We start from the raw sequence: 25277 nt of genomic DNA on the forward strand, positions 1-25277 counted from the left end.
GTGCTACTAGTTACCATGGCTTGCTGTAGAGGTTGTCTCTTTTATGACATTCTATATATGTATCCTGTATATATGTATCAGATCCAATTTTAGGGGCTGGGGGGGAGGAAGATTTATTACTCTGTCTCAAAAGTCTATCACATTTTCTGTTTAAGCTCTTTAAGCATGGTGAGGGGGTTAGCACTACAGTTGATGCATTTAATTACTTGAGCTGTAAATAATCATCTTTATGTCATTGGGTCCAAATGGTGCATTTTTTGTTTTTATTTAATGTTGCAGAATCAGTTTTTGTCATCACCTCAGGCCCTAGCCTCTTAAAGCCTCTCTCAATTTTAAAAAAATTTAACTCCTACATATGTTAAGGAACTTTGAGTATTCTCAGACAACCTGTTTTATACCCAAAGTGATAATTTCGAGGGGGAAATAGTTTTAATTTTTAAAAAATAGACAGAAACTGAGAATTTTAGTTAAAGCAAGAATTCAGTCTTATCTCCAAAGCTGCCTCTGGAATTTCCATCCAGGGTGGGGTTGGGGTTTGGGAACACCAGAGGTGTTCACAACTGCTGCTGAGTCTGGTGCTGTCCTGGCCGTGTTTTTACTTGCACACATGCTCACTCCCCCAACTGTTCTGTTCGCACTGCCAAGATAGGGGGACTTGCCAGATATTAAAGCAAGCTGATACATTGGAAATGTATTTCTTAGGAGTTCTGTATTGTATTTTCCAATCCAGCCCCAAATTCCACCCCATCCACATGCCAGGCTGTCAGAGCCTCATGCTGTTCCCCAGGATCTCATGGCCCAATTTTGAAGAGCAGGTACTTTGGCAGTTAATCTCCATTTTCATAAGAGAAAGACAGAAAAGAGTTATAGCAATGGATTAGAATTTTATTTAATTTTCAACTGAAACTCCCAAAAGCTCACTCTCAACAAATCAGCCGTAATATTATAAATGAACCTTTATTAAAGACACTTCAATGCCATTTGTTAGACACTTCAATATCTTACATGTTTTTCAATGTACAACATTGTACCAAATTTTCTAATAAATAAATAAATTTGTACACAAAAGTAATACTTCCTCTTTCACATTGCCTCTTAGAAGCAGCAAATTCACATATTTAGTGGAAGTCATAACATTAGGCAGTTAACTTTATTCAGAAACATTATTTTCAATGTTAACATGGCAAATATGCTTTGTATCCGCACTGGTGATGACACTGCCGCCAGCAAAACGAGCCCATTGAATCATTCCCATCTTCCCTGTGTCCCTGGTTCCACGAGTTGGTTCTGGAGTACTTTTCCCTTTAGTGAAGGGAAAACTGTGCTCAGTTTATAATTTTCTAACATCCATTTCCTTTGCTTTGAATAAACTTGGCACTCAACATAATTCACCACCTGTCTCAAAGTGCAAATGTGTCAATAGTCAGGGACTGGGACAGACAGGTACTGGCTGAATTATGCCTGGCTTCATCCAGGGGCAGCTGCTGCTCCCTGACCCTGAGGGCCTGAGGTCCTTCCCTCACAGGAGCTGGTGGCTCTTCAAGCTAAGGCTGGGTATGACCACCTTGTAATAAAACCAAGGGGCAGCTTGCAGCCACTCCCTGAAACCCCATAGGTGCAGTAGCACTGGAGCAGGTCCCTAAGTAATGGATCTAAAGTGAGCATGAAGTGTTTCTGCCCTTATCTCTGCTGCTTGTTCTGAACAGCAGTCCTGGCAAAGGTGGATTCCCAGACTCAGCCTCAGTGGAACTGGTATTTGAGTTGCTCCATAGGAAAAAAGTGACAACCCCCCTGTGATAAACCTGCCCCAAAGTAGTCATCACCAGAGTTAGCAACCTCATGTTAGCAGAACTCAAATCATCCATCCACAGGTACCAACAAACACCACCGGAAAGCAGCCTTTCTATAAATAAAAAGCATCATTTTGAAGTCAGAAGTGACAAAGATCTGTTTGACTGAGGTGGGCATTTCTTTATTACCTGCCCCCTCCCATTAATGGACAAGCTTAAAAGACCACATAAAAACATTTGGGACATTTCCATTTAAAAGTCTATTTCAACCATGAATCCACAGTTTTCCTTATAAAATAAGTGTATTTCTAACTAGCCCAGAATTGCTACACAAGGCAGTGTAACTCACTTGAAGGTGGTATTTTCATATAGAGAGTCTGGCTGTTCAACTACATAGTGTAATATTATGTTGCAAGGAAAAAAAAAAAGTATTGGATGAATTAATGATACAGCTGTCCCCTTAGGAGTGCAGTTTGGTTTTGTTGTCAAAACAGCTCTATGGTTTCAAACCCCCCAGAACAGATGTTTTTTGGGAGTGAAAATGCATTATACTGGCATGGGTTATTTATTCTAGGCAGGGCAAGGCTGGATCATTGCACACACCTCAGACAGGTGGAGCTGGGTCCCTTCAGAAGGGGAAGGGCCTGTGGTGAGGGCTGTGGTGCCCAGTGCTGTGCCAGCACACATGGAAGGTAACACCTCCTACGATGATATGTTTGAAAGGTGCACTGTTATGAGACCACCCCTGGTTTACTGCTCAAGTTATTTATTTTGGTAACTGCTTCCCAGTCATAACAGCCTTTTCCTCTGGTTGTTTTGGGGCTCTGTACTGTTGCCGAGTTACTTAGTGCCTCCTGTGTGGTCCACTCTAAAGTCTCACACAGTCACAGTTCAAATAGTAATTTTTACAAAGTTTTGAAAAATAATAGAATTTAAGTTCTTCCACCAACAGGAAAATATCAGGTTGCTATGTCATTGCTCACTGCTTTTTTTTCTTTATAAATTTCATTTGACACAGTTGAACCTCTCTGTTATTAAATGTGTAAAGTACAATAAATTTCCAAGGGGAAAGAAATTTGTGCTAAGTAATGCAATTGAATCACAGAATGTCTTGGGTTGGAAGGGACAGAATCACAGAATTAACTAGGTTGGAAAAGACCTTTGAGATCATCAAGTCCAACCTGTGACCTAACACCGCCTTATCATCTAAACCATGGCACTAAGTGCCAGATCCAGTCTTTTTTTAAACACCTCCAGGGACAGTGACTCCATCACCTCCCTAGGCAGCCCATTCCAATGCCCACTCTGTGAAGAATTTTTTCTAATGTCCAGCCTAATTTCCCCTGGCACAGCTTAAGGCTGTGTCCTCTTGTCCTGTCAGTAGTTGCCTGGGAGAAGGGACCAACCCCCACCTGGCTATATCTTCCTTTGAGGGAGTTGTACAGAGTGATAAAGGTTACCCCTGAGCTCCTTTTTTCCAGGCTAAACAACCCCAGATCCCTCAGCTGCTCCTCACAGGATTTGTGTTCCAAGCCCTTCACCAGCCTTGTTGCCCTCCTCTGGATGCATTCAAGCATCTCAACCTCCTTCCTAAACTCAGGGGCCCAGAATTGGACACAGCACTCAAGGTGAGGCCTCACCAGTGCCGAGTACAGGGGAAGAATCACTTCCCTGGTCCTGCTGGCCACACTATTCCTGATCCAGGCCAGGTGCCATTGGCCTTCTTGGCCACCTGGGCACACTGCTGGCTCATGTTCAGCTGCTGCCAAGTCAGTACCCCCAGGTCCCTTTCTGCCTGGTCCCTGTCCAGCTGGTCTGTCCCCACCTGTAGTGCTGCAGGGGTTTGTTGTAGCTGAAGTGTAGGACCCAGCACTTGGACTTGTTAAACTTCATATTGTTGGATTTAGCCAATTTATCCAGCCTGTCCTGACCTTAAAGGTGATCTTGTTCCAGGCCCCTGCCATGGGCCAGGAGACCTTTCATTACTCCAGGTTGCTCAGAGGTCCATCCAACCTGAACACCTACAGGGATGGGACATCCACAGCTTCTCTGGCAACCTGTACCAGTGTCTCACCACCCTCACAGGGCAGAATTTCAATTTCTTCCATATCTAACTTAAATTTTCCCCCTTTCAGTTTGAACTCATTACTCCTTGTCTTGTCACTACAGCCCTCCTTATATTGAGGGCACCAGAACTGTGTGCAGAACTCCAGGTGGAGTCTCACCTGAGTGGAGCAGAGGAGGAGGATCTTCTGCCCACAATGCTCTGGATGCAGCCCAGGACACGGGTGGATTTCTGGGCTGTGAGCACACATGGCAAGAGCATGTCCAGCCTCTGATCCACCAACACACCCAGGTCCCTCTCCACAGGGCTGCTCCTGGTCACTGCTCCACCCAAGCAGTACCTGGGATTAACCCAGCCCCGGTGTACGTGGTGTAAAGGAACTTCCACTGAAAAGAGGACAATCCCTTTGGAACGGTCTGGCTTTTAAAAGTTATGCTTATGCATTTAAGGCACCAGAATTATTTCTCTCACAAAGTTTAACAGCAACCTGATACTGAAAACAATATTGCCAAAATTGTAAAATTTCACTCAGTTTTCCATGCACTAAAGATTAAAATAGCCTCTGTAAAAGATATATATTTTTTTATATATATTTATATATGAAAACTCTTATGTACAATTGTATCAAATACTTTTCTCTTTACACAATAATCCCTTGCATTTATGTGCTTCATATGCAAGTTGACTTCTGAACACTTCATACTTCTCAGGGAAGTTTTAAACTATGTACAATCAGATGACGCTCGAACAGGAGTTTGTTCCCCATACAAGCTTGTTTCTCATACCTCAGTTGGTTGCCTTTGCCAGGCCATCAGTTCGAGATTCGAGGTAGAAGTAAGTAGCCTATATACTCTGTGCAAAAAAAAAAAATTTAAAAAGTAATAGTGTGTTTGTTAATTTGCACATGGCAGTCAGTGTGTGCTCTCAGTCCAGAGACCTGTTGGGTAGCTTGGGCTCGTGACCAGAGTTGAAGGGCTGGGCTGCGGTGCCACTGGGCAGGAGAGCCTGCTCCACTTCTGCTTCCCTCTGCAGATCCAGTAGTGCTGGGGACATTTCGGGAAGCACATTCAGTTGTTTTAATGACCCTCCTGCTGGTGAAGCTCTCACCAAATTAAGGTTGTTAAGCTCTGAAGGCTTTGCTGCTGCTTGTGAAGAGCCTGCAAAACCCCAAAGGATCAGCATGGTTAGGTGATGCTCAGCCTGCTATCTTCCATGACCCTGGAGGTCTTTCCCAAGCTTAATGATTCTATTCTGTGCTCAAACCAACCCCACCGCTGCCATCCATGCCTGTGAGCTAGTTGAAAAGGCTGAGGGGAGCACATGGGGCTGTACCACAACCCCGATGGAGCCCCTGGGGATCAAAGGTGACCCCAAGGAAGGACGTACCGTGCGTGTCTGCGAGCAGCGCGCTGGCCATGCCCTCTGGCCTTATCCTGTCGTGGTTGCTGGGGTAGAGGGTCCCGTCTGTTTCCACCCTCTTGCCACTGGCAATCCCATTGCAGGGCTGAGCATGAAGAAGGCTGGTGCCTGCACCCCTCTTCCTGTGGCGCTCCTTGCTGCTCAGTGCATTGGGGTGGGTGTTTTCCACAGTCTTTAGGCTCTCAGAGTAGCACTCGGAGTCCCTGGGGTAGATGTGGACGTTCATGCTGTCCGTGCTGCTGCTGCACTCTGTGCACACCACGGGCAGCCCATAGCCTTTGGGGGAGGAAGGGAAAATCAGCAAAGGAGGATGAGCAGCTGGAAGTGGTCAGCACTGGAGCACACAAATCATGGAAGGAAAGGGCAATTCTGTGTAGTTCAGGGGGGAATCTCTCATTAAATAATGTGGACACTTTGTGATTTTACACAGGCCTACTACACACACAGTTTTCAGAACTCTGTAGGCACCATCACTAAAGGTAGTTCCAATCAATAGCTTTAGTTAGGGATTCTTTTTCACTCCAAAGAAGTTGTAACTTTCTTTTTTTTTTTAATAAACTATGCATTTATTTCCTTTTCCAGACTTTCTAATCAGGGTAGAAATGCAAAGTGGAACTCTCCTGTAGCTGCTTTAAAATACCAAGTTACCTTTCTTATTTTTGTACTGCTGCTTTACAAGGGATCACCATCAGCTCACACTGTTATCTCAAGATACATTATTACTGGTAGTGGGAACAACAGATGAGCAGAATTCAAAGCAGCAGGAGTTTCTAAATGTTGAAAGTTGATTTCCTTAGTGCACTCAACAACTTTCCATTATTAAACTTTACATTAGTTTCTTCTAGAGGGAAATTTGTTTCATTGACTGGTTTTCTGTGGCTTTTACAATACAATGTTAGAACAGAAAGCACATCCTAAAAATAGAAAAGTATGCGTGTAACACAGTAAAAATTGGCAAAGAGCAGAGGCAGGTGTAGTGCCCAAAACAAATTTTAAATTTTGAAAATAAATAAATAAAAAAGCTGAGCTTTGAAGTCAACAGCCCTTTTAAAAGAGCATGAAAAAATTTAACACCTTCAGTTTTGAAAGCGCTCTCATATTCTAGGAATATCTCAAATCAAAATTCCCATCAGCCAGCTGGACAGAATGGCAGTCAGGAGCTTTACTCTGCCTCTTTCTGACAGTTCCTCAAATTCCAACTATCCACGCTTGAGAGAGGATCAAAGCAAGCAGGAGAAAGTAAATTTTCTGTGCTTGCACCTGATAATCATTCTGGGCTTTTTTTTCTCTGAAGGTAACAATTTCTTGTGTTAATGCTGTCTGACTTGGAGGGCTTTGTGATCTGTACAAACACGAAATGCCTTCCCAGATTAATGGGTTTTGTACCTGTCTTATCTGGAACAAGCATTCCATCAGTCATGTCCTCAGTTTTCCAAGTGTCTTTATTATAGCTGACACACAGCTTGGGCTGTCTACAACCTACAGCAGGAGCTTCAACATCTGGACACCTTCCAGCGTCAGTCTGACACATACCTGTAACAAACAAACCATCTGGTTAAAGATCACAGCCCTCTGCTCACACTTAGGTGACTTGTTGGTCTTATTTCTACTGGAAAAATGGAGAAAAAATAGCAATGGAGATAACAGATAATTTAACAGAATAAATGCTGTACAGTCTCAGGAGCATCTTAGTTCAGAACTCTGAACTTCTCCTTCCTAATATGCTGTGTTTAAATAGTGTAAAACCCCAACATTTAATTTCAAAGCCTGAAGGCAGGGACAGGCAATGCTAATGCATTTTCTAGTATAACTATGTGTAACTCTGCTGCCAAAAAAAGAATCCAAAATTAGCAAAAAACCAGTCCTTGGGGCCTGACTGAGCAGTTTCTGAGGCAGTCAGCTTGTGGGAACACTTACTTCTGGGAGAGGAGAGCTCTGTGAAGTCAAACACAGATCCCTGCTCTGCATAAATGCAGGAGTTACATTATGAAGATCTCTGATAACTCAGAACAAACACAAACACAGAAGTACTCTGGGCTGTGATTTCTACCTCCCATATCAAGTTCAGATCCAGCATTACAGAATGATTAAACCATTTCTCACCATTGCTGTCAATGTGTCCTTTGGGCTGCTGGGTATCCACTCCAATGGCCACTTCCTGCCGCTCCGAGAGAGTCCCTTGGGAGGACAAGTAGCTTGGCACGTCAGGAGGCACAATAGTCTCATCTAGAGCAATGGGAGCAAGGAAATCTCAGTTCCCAGCAGGATTTTCAAAGTAAATTCACATTTTCAAGGGGGATTTGGGACCAGATCTAGAACCGGTCATTTTCTGTAGGTGCAATGGAAACTGAACTGCCTAAATATTCCTTTCCCCTCAGAAGCCCCATTCCTGATTTTTCAAAGCTTAAAGCTGTGAGAGATAGTGCTGGTAAAGGCACTTTGAGGGTTTGCATGTGGCATGGTCAGTACATAGTAGGTGGAGTAGAACTATTTCTTCAGAATAAGTAAATCCTTCTCTTTCCCCTGAAATTCAGTCCCTCCTTTGAGTCAAGCCCTCTGCCTCCTGAAGTCAGGAGTATAAGTATTCTGCACGACAAGCTCTTTGATTCCCGTAAGCAGGAAATAAGTCTTAAGCCTCCTGGCTGTCCTTGGCTTTCTCCATTTTCTATCAGGTAATTTCAGTTTCCCTTGCCATACAAAATCAAGTGAAACTCAATTATATCAGGCATGAAGCCCTGGATTTTCAGGACTGAAAAAAGAAGTTACAAAAGAATCCCACTAATACATCACACTGCTAACAGGCTATCCAAGACTTCCTACCTAACCCATGTCTTTAAAAATCCTTTTGTACTCTGCCTAAAGCTAAGCATAATATAGGAAGGCTGCAAATCCCAACAGGCTGGGAAAGTCTTAGGCTGGTTCTTCCATACTTCTGTTTTGTTCAGAGGCTGTGTAAAGAGGTCAGGAGACTTTATTCTTACTGCAACACTTATTTCAGCACGAAATTATCCCCTCTGAGTATCAGGAGAAAGCAATAAACGCTAATTCTTTCTTTAAAAAGTAACAGATACCCCCCATCAGCAGGGCTAGCTCTTATAGCCAATATGGAAAAAGGGATTCCATCTTCAAAGTCTAATTTTTCAAGTTTTGAATTCAAAATCTTTGAAAATACAGATTTCCAAAAAGTAAGACAGGTTCCCAGCATCATGGACATCATCCAGACTGCCTCAAGAGTTACCACGTATGGTCATGGAAAACCAAAGTAGCAAAGCAATGGCTGCAACTACTGCCAAGTGGAAAAGACCTTCCTTAAAGAGCAAGCCAAGGGGAGAAATGCAGCTCTGAACATGCTTCAGCAGCAAGTGAAAGCTGTTTCCAGCTCTGTGAGCCAAGAGAACCAGGGAGATAAGCCAGCTGCAGTTCAGTGCATTGTGTGGCTCCCCGATGGGCCGGCTCAGCCTCAGTGGGACATCTGGCAGCACGAAAGGTTAGAGGGGGCCTCAGGACACTAGAGCTACCTGTGTTGGTGACACTGTACTCTTCACTCTTCTTCCTGGTCTGGTAGATGATGCAGACCCAGACCAGGGAGGTGAGCACGATGCTGCAGACCACGGCGATGGTGATGATGCCCACGGTGGTGCGGTCCTTGCGGCAGCCCAGCGACTGCAGGATGCTCACGTGGCTGTGCGCGCGCTCCGTGCCCAGCGTGTTGGACATCTCGCACGTGTACTTCCCCGCGTCCTCCAGGACAACGTTCCTGACGATCAGCAGCTGGTTGCCCGAGGTGAAGTGGTGCCTTTCCGTCACCACCAGGGGCTGGTCACCTTTCAGCCAGGTGATGCGGGGCGGGGGACTCCCCGTGGCTTTGCACTGGAGAGCCATGGTCTCACCGACAGAGACCACGTGGTCTTCCAGTGGATGGACCAAAGATGGAGTCTCTGCAGGAGAACAAACACAGAAATTAATTCTTAGGGACAGTGTAACATCAGATTAAACAGTGCTGAACATTCCTGATGTTCCTGCAGACACAGCAAGGCACAAAGCAGGCACATGCTCAGGAATATGGCAGCTGCACACCACAACAGGTCTAACAACCACAGCCAAGGCCTCACTTCCCACAACCAACTGGTGTTAAGTTTTCCCAACAAGAAACTTTCTGAGGACATGGGCCAACAGCTGACACGTGAATTATTTCATAGGGCAAGAGAGACGAAGTGCAATTTCCTTTTGAAGTCATTTTCCCAGAGAGCAAATAGGCTGGTTGGAGGGGCTTCCTCGGCTCAAGAGGAGATGCAACATACAGCTCCTTCTCTAATTTAAGAGGTATTTTTCATTAGTGAACTACAGTGTAAAAGAATGAAACAAGACTAAGCGGAACATTTGACTCTGTCTTTTCTTTATCTGCAAGTGGTAAAGAGCTTGAACAGCCATCCCTCCCAGTTCCCACTTGCACTCGGCCTCCTGGGGCACTGGTGCATCTTACCCAGGACGGTGAGGGTGGCATTGGCCAGCACGGACCCTGCAGAGTTCTGAGCTGTGCAGCTGTAGACCCCCATGTCCTCGATCTTCACATCCGTGATGAAGAAGACGTCGTCGTCGGGCATGACGTGCATGCGGCGCTCGCGGGCCGCAGGGAAGTCGGTGCCACCGTCCTTCTGCCAGGCGATTTGGGGCGTGGGGTGTCCCTCGGCTGCACACTCCAAGCGTGCCGTCGTCCCCGTCCGGCTCGTGATGTCGTGGGGAGTTTTGATAAATGATGGCAGCACTGATAAAAGAAAACAAAAAAAGGGCATGAGCAATTCTGTGGGGGAAACACCATTGTCTGGGCAGTTCTGTTTTCCTTCCCACAGAGAGGATGAACATGACCATTACCCACAGGCAGGAGGATGTCCACCTGCTTCTGCAGGGTATCTCTGAACTGCTGGGGACTGACCCTGTGTTTCTATAGAACACTCTGCAGAGTCCATGACACCCCCAACTGAGATCATTAGAGCTGGGGTCAAAGCTAATTTTCTTCTGTGAAGACCTGGGAAAAAATCCATTATCTCTCCTACAGAGAACTTCCAATCACTACATCCCTCTTCTTTGCATCCCTTTGTTATTCTTGTTTTCATTGGGCAAAGAATCTACCTGAGCAGCCAAAGAGAGGCAGCTAAAGCTGTTAAGAACATGCATGCTGAAGTGCTTGGTTGGATGGCAGCCAACACAAAATGGTGTGTGCTCCTCACAGGGCATTTCTCAGCATCCACTGAGATACAGACAGCTGCTGCAGAGGTTAAGAGCTCACCACCAGGAGTGGACCCTCGGGAAGAACTAAGTGGGTCCCAAGGAACTGTACCATGTACGAGCTCAGGCTGAGGAGAGGAATGAGGAAGCAGCTCCCACTCACCATTAACAGTGAGTCGGGCCTTGTTGGAGTAGGTGGAGCCGAAGTGGTTGGTGATGACGCACTGGTACCGCCCCTCGTGTGCGAAGGTGACGTGCCGCAGGTGCAGGATGGTGGTGCACTCCATCACCTCCCCGTCCTTGGCTCGCACGTGTGCAAAGTTCTCGATCTCAGCGTTGTGCAGCATCTCGTTGTCCTTCTTCCAGGCAAACATCATGGGGGAGCTGCTGCTGCTGGCAGCCAGGCAGGTGAAGCGAATGTCCTTGCCAAGGACGGCCACTGTCGTCTCAGGTTGGATGATGATCTGTGGCTTGGGGAAATCATCTGGGAGGAAACAGCAGCAATAGTCAGTGCTGAACTCTGAGGGGAGACTGGAGCAAGCCAAGAGGTGAAATGAGAAATAAGCAGTGCTCTGTAGAGCAGGTGTGCCACACACAACTCCACTGAGTGGTTGGTTTATGTGGGATTGTTGTTCCTCTGGTTCCTTCAGTGGGCTGAGATGGTCACCTAGTGACCTCAGACACCTACAGGACACCCAGCTCCTTTACCAATGTGGCTGAAATCTGAGAAAGATGCTATGATCTGAAGAAAATATTCAGACCATATTCAGGCTGTCCTTCCTTGTACAATCCATGCATGAAGAGCACGACTGAACTTAAAACCTCACCTCCAGACCTGTATTGGCATGAAGTAGGATGGGAGAGGACACTTAAAGGGCTGCAAGTGTCACCTCCGGGGAAAATTTCTCATAGGAGGTTTTAGTGAGGTGGGGATTGGTCTCTTCTCCCAGGCAATAGGACAAGAGGTAATGGCCTCAAGTTGTGCCAGGAGAGGTTTAGATTAGCTAATAGGAAACATTTCTTCCCAAAAATGGCTGTCAAGCACCGGAACAGGCCTGCCCAGGGACCAGGGATGTGGTGGAGTCACTATCCCTGGAGGTATTTAAAAGATGTGTAGATGTGGTACTCGGAGCCATGGTTTAGTGGTGGGTTTGGCTGTAGTAAGTTAATGGTTGGATTCAAAGATCTTAGAGGTCTTTTCCAACCTAAAGGACTCTGTGACTCTACACAGCCCATGCTGTCAAAGCAGAAGCAGCTGTATTTGCCTGTCACCCGACCGGGGTGGAAAGCTTTGCACACTCTCTCTGCCCTGAAGACTGTTGGTTTTAGCAAGGTTCCAAGCAGATTCATTTATTAGATTTCTACAAATGGTGTAATTTAATATTTGACTGAGGTTTAATTAAACAGCCAGGCCTCTGGAACCAGGACTACTAGTGCCTGGAGGACTTGGCAGGCACCGGGAAGCAAAGCTGCATTTGCTTTGTGATGTTGCTGTGGGGATGGAGCCTTCAGGATCTCTTCTTCCAGATGAGCACAGCAAGCCTCCCTCCCAGCCTGCTCAGACAGAGGCCACCTAGGCAGAGCCTGTCACTGGGGGATCAAGAGGGACACTGGAACAAAGCTTCTGCTCCGTGTTCAGTGCAAGTCATGCATTCAGCTCAGTTAAATAGTGTTTGCAAAAGCTCATTTTTCCTTCAAACAACCATGTGCAGCTCCACCCAGGATCCTCACTGGTTGGCTCCACTGCACAGGGTTTGGCTCCCAAACCAGGCCTTTCTTTTCCCCAAAAAGCTGGATGCCTGAGCAGCATTAGTTTGGCCTCCAGTGATGATTTAAATTTCTTTTTCTTTATGAGAAAGGTAGTAGATGTTTATGTGTTCTGGGTATTAAGTAAAGCTGCTTTGAAACCATAGCTCAGGTGAAGACTCAACTGCAGTATTTGGAAGAAGCAGCTGTGATGGAGGGATTCTCCTCTGGGTTTTGTTTTTAACTCTTTGTTGTCTCCAAGAGGGAGAAAGATGGGTGAGGAACACAAATCCACAGAAGAGCTCAGAACACTGCAGAAGGAAATAAAATTACAGCTGCAGTCTTGGTACTGTCAAACTGAGAGGGCTGGGGAAGTGTCTGTGCAGCCCCATCTGGAAGTGGAACAAGCCTTAGTCCCTTTTGATTTAATACTCACAGAGCCCTGTAAGGAATACTCTGGATGCAAGCAATGCAGTGTGGTTTTGGTGGGAAATAAATTGTAGCCAATGACAAATTTTTAAAATGCAGGCTTGGGCTTCCTTTGATCCCACTGAATAACAAAACAAAACAGAAACCCTCTCATAATAACATGCTGGTAGTCAAAGAAAATGTTTCCCAAGTGACTCCTACCCTTCATACAACCTCAAAACACGCAGGCAAGACTTACCACACACAAAACTCTCTGGCTGGATGGCAAAAATGCTCTTGCTTTTCAGTGACTCAGGATGGGCACAGGTGGCCACCACGAAGGACTGCAGCTCCTTCTCCACTAACCACTGGGGCAGCCACTTCAGCTGGCAGTCGCAGAGGAAGCTGTCGCTGTTAATGTGGCTGCAGGGAAACAAAACCAACATGAGCCTGCTGTGAGTCCTGCACGGAGGGAAGGCTGGGAGGCTCACAGCCCTTTCATGTTAAACACATTCCTCCCGCCCCCCCAGCATGGGTGGAGGGAAAAAAAAGGACTGCAGGGATGTCCTGGAGGCACTAAAGATGTTACAGACATGACACATTTAAAGAGCATTTCATCTCCACATAGACAGCCCCACTCCTGTACTGCAGTGACACTCTGTAGCACCTTGTACTTATTAACCAGCTTGCAGAGTGATCCCCAGACAAGCAGTGTCAGTGAGTTCCTCCTCTGGCCCTGTGGTCTGAGCATCTTTGGTGGGGACCAAATTCAGCACTTTACTGCTGAACAGAGAGAGGACACCCAGCTGCCACTGTAAGGCCTCGAGTTCCCTCCGTGGCAGAGCAGTAAGCAGAGAGGCCCTGCCTTCCACTGGGTGAACCTGGAGTTGTGTTTACTGATGAGCAGAAGCAGTAGAGGAGAAATGACCAAAGATATTTGTGTAAACCCCACACAAACAGTAACTAGTCTGGAAAACAAAACATTTCTCAGCATCCTGAGATGTTGAGAAATCCTGAGTTCCAACCCCACCATTGCAGGATTCTGTAATTCTTTGATCCAACACTAGCTTAGCACCTTATGTTAGGAAAAGAGGTGTGAAAAAGGGGCCAAAAAAAAAAGGAGCTTCAGGATTAATGTGGGTTTTTTTCAATATTCTGGGCCAAATTATGGCTCAGCATAGCTCTGAGGCCAGTGAAGAACTGTAAATTTAGGGCATTCAGACTTTGGTCTGGTTTGCAAAACTCAGTCTGATCCTTGGAATTAAATGTGAGGATGCCTCAGAGACTGGGAAAATGCCCCAGAGAGAGAGCTCTTGTCCTGCAATACTAGAAGCTATGCAAGAGCAGGGTATCAGGAACACAGCAGAACCCCAGCTCCAGCACTGCACTGTAAGATGTGAATCTCCTGCTATTTTTCTACCCAATACCTCAGGAAATCCTGAAGTTTGAAATAAGCAGGAAAATGAAAAAGAAAGAAATGGACTGGAGAGGGAGGGAATATAGGATTTGATTTTTCAAAGCTGTCCACTTTGCTCTTCTAGAATGATGTGTAGTCTCTAACACACATGATGGCATAAAACCATCCTGGCTAGTTGGGACAGGTCACAAGATCCTTCAGCATAATGCATTCTGCATGTAAATGCCCTCTAGCTGAACTTCTCCATTTTATAAACATTCCTTCACAGTATCTGGGATCTCACTATCTCTTCCTAATAAGATCAATCTTTCATCTCAATTTTGTTTCAAGAGCCAGTGCAGAAGATAAAGTTTTTAATCACACAACAGACGCACAGTGTTTATCTTCTTCATTCCCAGTCACTGGTATCAAGTGTCACTGCTAACAGTGACCATCTGATTCCCATTTCCAATGTCAGGAGCAAGAACCTGTGCCTGCCCAAATACCAAGTAAGTGATTTTGTGTTCCACAGACACTGCACTACTCCGGGGCATAGCAACACACTGACAGTGGATTAAATATTTATGGGGAAGAAGAGAAAAGGAAACCAGGCAAGACTGGAAACAGTGTCTGATAACAGTGCAGAGCCCCAGCCTGGAGCACAAGCGGCAGCTCTGATAACACATCTGTATTTTTACACCAGAAGGCTGGATGACAAGTGGATGCAGTTCAAATGCTGCTTATCACTGCAGTATCAGTCCTGTGTGTGCACCCTAAACACAGGTACAGCAAGGGAGCAGATGGACCACTGGGAATTAAGTCCATGGTGGTGTGAGCAGGAGAGCTGGCTAATAGGACCAGGGCTGGACTTCCTGAATGGAGATGAATAATTGCACAGGCACAAACCTGCTGGAAGATCCTATTCTGATGATCCAATTTCACTCACTATTACATGCAAGATGTTCCTGTGACAGCTCCTCGTGTAAAAATACCCCACAGAGGAGGACGGAGGGGAGGGGCAAATAAATGAGTGGTAATGTGGGTAACACCCGTGCTGCTGCTCACGTGCAGGGCCAGGAGGATCCCTCCTGCCTAATGGTGTGAGCAGGGCAATCACTTACAGCTGCTGCAGGCTCCTCATCCTGGCAAAGGCATCGGCTTGGATGGAGCGGATGGCGTTGTCCCCAAGGTTCCTGCAGGCACAACCACAGGCAATGTGAACAAAAGGGATGCTGTGGCTGGGACAGAGCCTCTCCACATTGATCTAAACAATGACTCCAGTAGCAGGTGATTTGGTAGCTCCTTGGTAAAGCCTTGTGCACTTACGGTGCAGAGAAATGCTCCTCAAACACCTTTATATTATTAAAGTATTGCTAAACAATAGCCAGCCAACAAAAATTACACTTAACTAAATCACTAAGTCATTCCCTACCCCATCTTCTCACTACGCTTTCTCAGTCTGAGCTACCTCCATCATCCATAGCTCGGAAATTCCTCAGCCCCCTCAATAACCAAAGATAGTCAGGAATGTGGTACCCCAGGCTAGACCTTCAGCAAATATAAAAGAAAGCAAATACTTGCACACTACACAGCATCTGAGGAATTATTTGAAAGTGACTTGGAGAGGATATTGTTGGGTTTAAAAAAACATCCCAGTATTTCCAAAGGAAGGGGTTCTTAAAAGCCTCCCTCACAACTATTGCTAATTAAAAAAATAATTTGTTCTCTGAAAAAGCAGTGTCAGATTTAGGGCTGAAGTCTGCTAAGTGACATGTAGGGCAGACGAGCACTACTTAAAGAGGACAATCTCAGTAGAGCATTAAGGGCACCTTTATTTGAGAATGTACCCCCAGTCAGGCAGCCCAGATCTTCCAGTGTGCTCTCGATGGCCATAACATCTCATACAATCAACAGCCAATAAAACATGCAGAGCACAGTCACATATACTTTAACTTGTCTTAATCCAAGAAAGAAGGTTATTCATGAATCACTGCTGGAGTCACCAGCCTTGGGACACAGAAAAAAATTACACAGAGGCAACCAAAATTTACTTCTTGCAAATGGCTCTAAGGGGGTTGCGCTGAATGGGGATGTTCAGTGCCTGCATCGAAACCAGTCATCTGCAACATATGTCACTGCCAGAGCCTGGGTTTAGGAGGAAGTTGAGGCAAAGGAGGAGAGCCTTTTTACTGCTAACAGCCTGCAAACAATATTGTGCAAGTCAAGGTGATACTCTCAAAAATTAAGAGCATGCAAATTTGCCATATGTTCTATAACTTTGTTTCTGGCACAAAAAAAGGCCAAAGTTGGGGCGGACTTATAATGAGAAGGAAGCAGGTGGCCCCCACAAATGGACTGGCTTCTCAGTTTACAAAGACACTATTAAATTGCTAGCAGATTTCTCAAGCAGCTACTTTTGGCAGACCCCCCTTCCCGAACTCTGAGGCATGGTGGGGTTACTCACAGGTGCTCCAGGGCCTCCAACCCTGAGAACGCTTTCTTGGCCACTGACTTGATCTTGTTTCCAAACAGAGTTCTGCAGTTTCCAAACATCCAGTGCCAGATAAACAGAAAGAAAATGGGGAGAGGGGGGCAAAAAAAAAAAAAGAAGGAACGCAATTAGTGTGGCTTTATCTGATATACACACTCAGTGTAAGTCCCAGGAAATCTGAACTGCACAGAGATTAAGAGGGCTGAAGCACACTCACTTTCCTGCTCCTGAAATTAAATCCTTTTATCTGTATTTGAATTTAATAGTGATGACAGCGCAAAAGGGAATGTGCCATATCATGTAAAAAGGCAGGTTTGCTCCTGTGCTTGGGAACCAGCTTACTGAGTAACAGAAGGTCCCCTCTGTTCTTCACAGGCTGGCTGTGGACAGGATTAAGTGCAGTGACAGTTTAACAAGATACTGGTCTCTCCCCAAAACACTTTTCATTTCTGACTTCTTCCCAGACAGGAAAAAGAGTGGTCATTTATTCACTGTACTTGGCCTGAGCAGCCATCAGCACACAGAGCTGAGGACTGCCCCTGGGCTGCACATTTACACAGCAGCTGACTGGAGGCACTGCTCATTCCTTCCTTGTAAATACAACAGCAAAGTAACATCATGCAACAGATCACAGCCAAGGGAAAATTTCTAGGAGCAAAAGGCAGAACAGGTAATGTCCAGAGCTGAGGAGTGGGCTTGCTTGCATCTGTGACCAGAGAGCATTCCTCCAAATCAGCAGTGGCATGAGGGGGACTATCACCAGAAAACAGCCAGCTGGAGAGGTCCCAGCCCAGCTGCCATCTCCAAAGCAACAGTTCTCCATAAATATTGACCAGTGCTAATGGCCAGGGCCAGGGTTCGTGCCAAATGGATGGTCTCCTCACCTGTTTTAATAAAACACCAACCAGTGTTACTAATTAGGAACTTTTTTTTTGCTTTCCTTCCCCAGGCTCCCTCTAAGGTTTATCCTTCAGGTGCATCTGTTACCACCACACGATGTCCAGTGCAAGTCATCACCCACACCTCAGGTGAAAAAAAGGCACATCTGGTGCTGCATTTGATTTTGAGTTTTCCTTCAAGAGTTGTACTTCAACATAGGGTGCAACGTGTATCTGCACCCTAAAAAGACCTAACACTATGATGGTCCCACTGCTTGCTTACTGTCCAGGGAAAGAACAGGGATGGGGCATGTGCAGCCATTCCATGAGCAAATACATTTCCAAGAACTTGTCAAGGCTTTCCACAAAGCACTTTTCAAATGTCAGCATAATTTGGTTATATATTGGCTGCCAGAAAGCCCAGTTTCAAATACCCCCAGCACCAAAAGATGTGTGCAATCATGTGTGCCATCATTTGGTAAAAGGGATGTTGCATTAATGAAGGCTTTGAAAAATCCATTAGAATGATTAATACAGTAAATAATTTACTATATGTAAACTCTGGTCAAATGGCTGCATCCAGACACACTGATTTCTGGAGCCATATCTCTAAATAAGGGTGTTATAAGGACAAGGTAAGGATAAAAAAAGGACCAGAGGAAACAGCCTCAAGTTGCGCCAGGGGAGGTTTAGATTAGATTTTAGGAAAAATTTCTTCAGAGAAAGTGTTGTAAGCATTGAACAGACTTCCCACAGAAGTGGCAGAGTCACCATCCTTGGAAGTGTTGAAAAAACATGTGGACATGGCACTTCAGGGCATGGTTTAATGATGAGCATGGTGATGGTGCTAGGTTAATGGTTGGAATTGATGATCCTAAAGATCTTTGCCAACCTTAATGATTCTAGTGGAAGTTAGATGGGCAACTGCTGTTGAAAAAATTATGCTGAGCTTGGGTTTGACAGCTGCAGATTTCTATTATTGTTCAGTGGATTTTGGACTTTGGAAATTGGAGATACTGCTGGTATCTGTTTATTTTTCTGTGCAGACATAAGCAGTACATCTGGGGATGGGAATACACAACTATACCACTTGTGTAGGTGCACATGACTTGATGGCTGGACATGAGAAACATCTAACACACTTAACAAGTCAGGCCTCAGCAAACTCATTACTCCTTGCAACTAATTTCAATCAATTTCAATTTGCCTCCACAAATCTGAGAGTTTGAACCCAGCAGCCCCCATCAAAGGGCTGTGGAAGGCTGGAATGTGAAGGCCGCAAACACAGCCACAATTAACCATCCCACTGCTGTCCAAAACCTCCTCCATGGGGCAGAGCCAGGCACAAGCTCTCCTGGAGACTGCACCAGTGTAATTACATGCCAGACACACAATTCATTGCAGCATTTTCTCCTCCAGCCAGTTTTGCACCTGCAGGAAGATCTCGCTGAGTAAGCCATCAAAAAGCCGGTTACATTTAGCAGCTTGAATAATTAGGAACCTCCTTGTTCTGCAGCGATTCCACCGGTGCTTTTTATGCTTCAGTGCTTCTCTACTCCCTCTTTCTTCAAGCAACATTTTAATTTAGGCCTGTGCTCTCCATCCTGGAGAGCTTCATATATAATTCAGAGAAGGCTAAAGTGACTGGCCTCTCCATCTCTATTTAACACCTTCGTGTCAGCGAACAACCCTCTCTGTGCTAAGTCCTTTCAGAGGCTAATCTGTACCAGATCAAAGGGGAACGGCTTTTAAGGCAATCTCCACAGAGCTGAGGTGATTATTAATTCATCAGAAGGTCTCCTCTGAAGTGCCCATTTACTTTTTGTATGCTAATGCATTTAAAGCGGTTGATGGCTTAAACACAGGCCCTAAATCACACACTGAAATGTTTGCTGTAAGGGCTGATCTTTTATTTACAAAAAAATCCTGATACTCACTTCAGCCTTAGAAATCACCAGTTTGGGATTTATGTGTTGATAAGCTAAAACAGTTCTGAAGAGAACCCTTTAAAAGTGACCACTCACAAGTATTCTCAAAATGCCTCAAGAAATAATAATAAAATAATTTCATGTTCTGAGCCTTTTTTAGCCTTACACTCCGGCTGACAGTGAACGATCCCAGCAAGCCGTCTGTCCCACAGCAGTTCACTCTGTTAAGTAATCAAACCACTCCTGTCTGCCCCAAACCAACCTGATCCACGTGCTCTTCCAGGCTATGAAATGTGCTGCAATCCCCTGCACAAACCTTCCCTGCACAGGTCCCTCAGCCAGACTCAAAGCTGGCCCAAGTCCATGTGCAATGACAGACATCAGTCAACAAAGGAAAGAAAGATATAAACCAAATTTCTTTAGACTTGCACAAGCCTTTAGTGCATCCTTGGCTACTGGCAGCCCAAACCAGCCATCTTTTGGAGGTGTTCCTTGTGCTGGGTGATAAACTTCCCATCAGGCCACCGCATTTTACAGAGGAGAGCAATAGCTGCTCTGCTCAGAGCTCCCAGCACATAATCCCACAGGCTGTCCCTGCCCCCTTCCTCCTTCTGCTCCTTGCTGTTCCTCCTGGCCTCTGCCTGACCCCCACAGCTCATCAGGGCTCACTGCTCCTGCTCTCCGAGTGAATCCTTTTCCTGAACTCTTTCCTTCGATGCTGTCTCCTCTGGATTTATCTCCATTCTCCTGATATCTGCACCCAGCATTTCTAACATATCCTAATCACTTGGGGCCACTACTTTTGCTCCCATGCCAGTGGCCCTGTTGGAGAGATGTGTCACCAGCAGTGGTTGTCCCAAAAGGACAGCTCTCTCCACTCCTTTCCACCACCTTCTCTCCCTTGTCAAAGCAGCACTACAGACTCATAATCCCTATAGCCTGCAAATCCCACTGGATAAAGTCTCTTCTCCCATCACCCTTGCAGCTGCTCACATGGTTTCACTGGGTTCTTCAGACAAACCAAACACTTCAGTCAGGCAGCCAAGGACTCTTCTACTCACCACATCTGCTCCTCTGCCTTTTTTCTGGCAGTCATGGGAAGATTCCCTGACTCTGCATGCACAGCAATTCTTACTGACTTCTCTCACCCCCACACTACTTCTGCTTCCCTGCCTGGCTCCCCCCATCCTTAAAACCTTCTCTGCCTTCTGCCCCACTTTACGTGCAGCTACAACTTGGTTCCTCTCTGCGTGGACCCAGTGACTCCCCTCAGCAACGATCAAATGCCATCTCTGTCTGTGATTTCAAATTTTTCTTCTCTAAGCACTACATCCCCACAAATCCTGCCATGGCTCATCCCACTCCCCGAGGAGTCTCTAATGAGAGCGTGACAATATCCCGCCTGCCAGGATTCATTCCAGCCATCTGCTATCCATCGAGGTACTTTTACTGCACCTCTGGCTGTGCCATCCCAGCATCAGAGACAGCGGCATGGGGGGTGCTGAGAACTTCAACAAAGGCAAGAGGTAATGATTAGAGACTCTTGATTTGTCACAAGCCATCAGAGACTCCTCTGACAGGGCTGATTTATATCACCCATTTCAAATGGAATAGGGACTTGTACAGAGCAATGTGAAAATCCTTGTGAAGGCCAAGCAAGCCATAAACATTTGCAAGGCGCATGCTTGCCTTGGGTTTCTTTTTATCTCTTTAAGAGCCTGTGCCCCATGGTGCCTTTTATTGTCACTGCACATGGAACCGAGCCCAAAAGATCACTCTCAGACAGAGTATCCCACAGAAACGAATTCTCTTTCAATCCTCTGTTGTAACAGGAAGTGGCGTGATTTTTCTCTTCTGTTTATTGTTATTTGCTGCATCAGTCAGTGCCTCACTGAGGATTGCAAGGGGTCGTTTTTGTTGCTTGTTTGCTTTTGGAAGTGAGGAATGGTTGTACTGAATTTTATACACAAAAACAGCTTAAATTTCTCTCTCCTGTGTGTCTGAACTGCAGTATGTGGCACAATACGTTCACCATTTTGAAAGGAAATAATTGCCTCTACCTGCTTAGAAACATCAGTGCTTGAAAACCACATTTGCACTCTTGCAGTGAGCCTGAAAAACTACTACATCTCAGATTTTCTGTTGATTTTTGTCTTGTTCCAAGATGAGGGAGGCTGCATAAAAAGGGACAGACCCAACCCTACACAGGCACACAACAAAAGTGGCTTGCAGAATTCAAGCCCAGGGATACTCACAGCTTGCTCAGGTTTTCCAGGCCAGTAAAGGCTCCATTGGTATCTTCTATTGTGCCTGAGATGTCGTTGTGGTCCAGTTCCCTGGGGAGAGAACAAAAGAGAGCTTGGAATCAGCGCCTTAGTCCCAGTGTCACTGTAACAAACAAGTGGAGGAAGCTGGAGAGTGAAGCATGAGAGCTTCCCATTTTCTCCTGAGTTACCAGAAAATGCAGAGTCCTGCAGCAAAGCAGCACTAATCACTTCTCCTGCACTGACACATGGTGGGATGGTGCAAAACAGAAAGAGCCCTAGCTGAAACCCTCTGAGACAGCTACTTTTTACCACGTAGGTTTCTGTCCATTTCTAGTTCTGTGTATCCAAACAGGAGGAGGAAAATGAAAATAAACTGCCAAAAAAACCTGAAAGAAACAGCGGTCTTTAAATGCTACTACCATGAAATAACATCACTTTAGGTATTCTAGTGTATACGTGTATTTGTCTATAGCTGAATCCTAGGAAGATTATTTGGTATATTTTCTACAAAGCTGCATTTTTTCTGGCAATGAACTTGAAAACTCAACAAAGGAAAGCGCCAGCATCGCTACACCAGCCTAACTTTGTGTAACCATTTAAAAAAACCCAAGAGAATTCCTTTTTCAGAGTTAGCTTCTTTTGGCTCTCAAATTGACCATCAATTACAAGAGCCAAAGAGGTCTGAAGAAAAACAAGCACACAGAACAAACAGAGAGATCCACAAAAGCTGTTTAAACAGTCTGTTTAAAAATCCTTCCCTCCCAGCTTTTAATTCCAGCTAGCAATGAATACCCAGCAACACAGACAGAAATTCATCATTTCCAATGCTAAGAAAAAAGAAAGAAAAACTAAATAGGCTTTGTTGGTTTTGTTACATCACTCTGATTTAAAACCTGGCAAAACCCAACACCAAAGCAAACTTCACTATCCAGATAACCCCTGAGCCCTCAGGTACTCCTTTCGCACCTTTTGAAGATGATTATCAGAATGTTTCCAGATAAAAAAATATTAAGACCAAAAAAAGAAAACCAAGTCCCCCTGCATTTTGCAACACTCTAGACACAGGCATCACAGTGTGGCTTCTGGGCTGGGCAGCACAAATACACAGTAACTCACAAGAAGGGAAAAGAAATTTAAAAGAAAGCCCCAGTTGCAATATGGGAATAGCTTTCCCTCAGCTGGCTGCAGTCTTTGCTCCTTTCCCTGCTTTAGGGTGAACTGAAGATGTGAAGGCAGATGGCCAAAAGGCACAATTCCTGGTTCTCAGCTGGCTTCAGCCTGAGACCTGAATCTCATGTCCCTGGAGAACCCTGGCCTTAGCCAGCATCATTGTGGATGTCAAGGTGATCTGTGGATTGCTCTGTGGCAAAGGGATGGACAAAAACTCAACATCCTTGTGGGGTGTGGGTGCACATAATGCTGTGGTGGCCAAAGAGATGAGTCCAGGAGACATGCTTTGATGTGCTGGAATTTCCAGCACCATCCGAGTCGGACAGGAGCAAGTAACATCCTCCTGGAGCTTAGTTTCTACATTTTCCCAACAGTTGCCAAGCCAATGTCTGTTGTTCTGTTTGTTTTTTAAGGGAAAATCCCTTCTCAGACATTTCTCCTCTTCAGTTTCACCACGGGCTGCTGGTCTTTGGAGCGGCAAACCCTTTCCCATGGCAGAGACAGACAAGTGGGAACAGCCTGTAGGAGCTCTGACACACACTTTTATTAATTGACTGCCACACATTGTGTTTTCTTGAAAAAGGGAAAGAAAATGGTACTGCTTGTTCATCCAGTGGCAACTCAAAGGTTTAGTGTTAGAAAGGAGGAATAAAAACCTTTTTAACAAATGAGTGAAAATAGAGAGAGGGAGAAAAAAAGAGTGGGGTATTTTAGCCCAGCTCTCTTTGTATTCCAACTCCTCTCCCAGCCCCTGTTGCCAATTTCCTATTCTTTCTGGCTGGCTGAGCTTGAATGCTCGAAGCCTTGTTAATCATTGTGCTCAGAGGTCTCCGGGCCTGACCTCTATTTGAATAGCTCCACATTTCAGCAGTTTCACACCCACCAAAGGCTCCCCAACAATAGCCCATAATTAAAGCATGCTCGGCTCTTTTTCACCAGGTGCAGGACCCAATAGGCCTTTCTCTTTATTAAATTAGAGCTGGCTCACACACTCCCTCTCCGTCTCCCCCCTCTGCCCTGGACATAAAAGAGGCTCCACATTCACTGCAGAGCAAAGAGAACGACCAGCTCCCCTTCCCCTCCATTTTTCTTTGGAAACCTTTAGTTCCGGTCTTGACAGCTGCCTCAGAGAGGTCCCTTTCTGAATGCCCAGTGGCTGAAAGGCTTTGGCTTAAGTTTAAAAAAAGCAAACAAAACCCAAACTCACTTTCCAGTCACTTCCTTCACGATGAACTTCAATAAAGAAAAGAGTAAGATGCAGAAAGTCCTGTAAAGAGGGGAGATCTTTCTGCTCCCGTTTCCTTTTAATGACTCAGGCCACAATGGGCTTCTGAAGAGGAATAAAAGTATCAAAGTGTGTGTTTTTTCTTTTGAAGGAAGAATTAAATCAGTTTGCTGAACCCAACCAGCCTGGGAATGTGTCTGGTGCTGTCACAAGGACTGTGAGAACTTTGTGGTTTGCCAGATGAAGGTGCTGAGCCTGCAGCTCCCAGAGAGAGGAGGAGAGCAGCCAGCAGCCTTGCAGGTTCCAGTAAGGAGACCGAGACAACACAGCTGCAAAAATGGAACTGGGTTCCTCATCTTCTGATGTTCATAAGACAAGCCCAGATGTACTTCAATCTAACACAGCTTTTGGGTTAACAGTGCATAATGGTACAGCTGCATCCCACAGAAAGTCACACTGATCTGTCTAATGGGCTCTACTACTCCTAAAACCTTACAAGCTGGTATTTGGATTAGCAAGCTCGTTTCCAGTGTCACATTTCCAGGTATTATATTGTGTGAGTGGCTTTAAAATAAAAGTCTGTGGTAAATGGCCACAGCCAGCACTGGATGGATCATTTTGCAATTCAGTATTAGGGCACACGAAACTTTGCCCTTGGCAGCTTTTTGGTTTTTCAGGGTTTACCATGAAAATCAGAGCACAGAACATTTCATGAGCCCAACTGCATTAAAGACTTCCGGTTACTTGCATGGTACCTGCAAAAGCTTCTTATTTCTCTGACTGGATTGAAGACTGGGTGAAGCTTCCTGTGTTGTTACACTTCTGGTACAGTCAGACCCCAAGCCCAACTTCTACATTGCTTTGTTTTGCCATTGCTTTTTTCTTAACATCATCTTACCCCATAATTTTATATTTAATATTCAGTTTTTTCTAAAAAAAGTAACAACACAGAAGTGCTCAATAGCACATTTAAGAGGATATTCAAATTTCCAGTGTTGCCAGTGGAAGGAATCATTCCCTGCTCCTTTTGAGTGCAGAATAACCCAAAAGAAACTAATCTTTTCTAAGCATTTCAATTAAAGTCAATATGATAGCATGAAAAATACTGCTATTAGCTGCAGGAATGAGACCTCAGGGATTTCTGGTCTGCTGAGGTGGTTTCAGAAACCTGAAACTGCCAGACATGGCACCCAAGGCACCTCCAAAGCAGAACCATTCAGCAGAACACAAACTGGAGGGAACATGAGTGTGGTCTGACAAAAGCTCAG

At 45.4% G+C, this 25277-nt stretch overlaps 1 protein-coding gene across 1 annotated transcript in view; it reads right to left on the reverse strand.

Annotated features, from left to right (window-relative positions):
* Positions 1-864: 864 nt before the first annotated feature.
* Positions 865-25277, reverse strand: part of LRIG1 (leucine rich repeats and immunoglobulin like domains 1) — a 92734-nt gene continuing 68321 nt past the window's right edge. The window contains exons 9-19 of the mRNA XM_082288961.1: positions 21603-21683; positions 16515-16586; positions 15172-15243; positions 12914-13077; positions 10664-10984; positions 9758-10039; positions 8793-9212; positions 7378-7500; positions 6661-6807; positions 5242-5550; positions 865-5012 (exon numbers count right to left, since the gene is read on the reverse strand). Of these exons, the coding sequence (XP_082145087.1) occupies positions 4780-5012; positions 5242-5550; positions 6661-6807; positions 7378-7500; positions 8793-9212; positions 9758-10039; positions 10664-10984; positions 12914-13077; positions 15172-15243; positions 16515-16586; positions 21603-21683 (2224 nt within the window). The 3' untranslated portion in view covers positions 865-4779. The remainder of the gene's footprint in view (positions 5013-5241; positions 5551-6660; positions 6808-7377; positions 7501-8792; positions 9213-9757; positions 10040-10663; positions 10985-12913; positions 13078-15171; positions 15244-16514; positions 16587-21602; positions 21684-25277) is intronic.

The sequence above is a fragment of the Coloeus monedula genome (assembly GCF_965178545.1).
Source record: "Coloeus monedula genome assembly, chromosome: 11".
NCBI classification, from domain to species: Eukaryota; Metazoa; Chordata; class Aves; order Passeriformes; family Corvidae; genus Coloeus; species Coloeus monedula.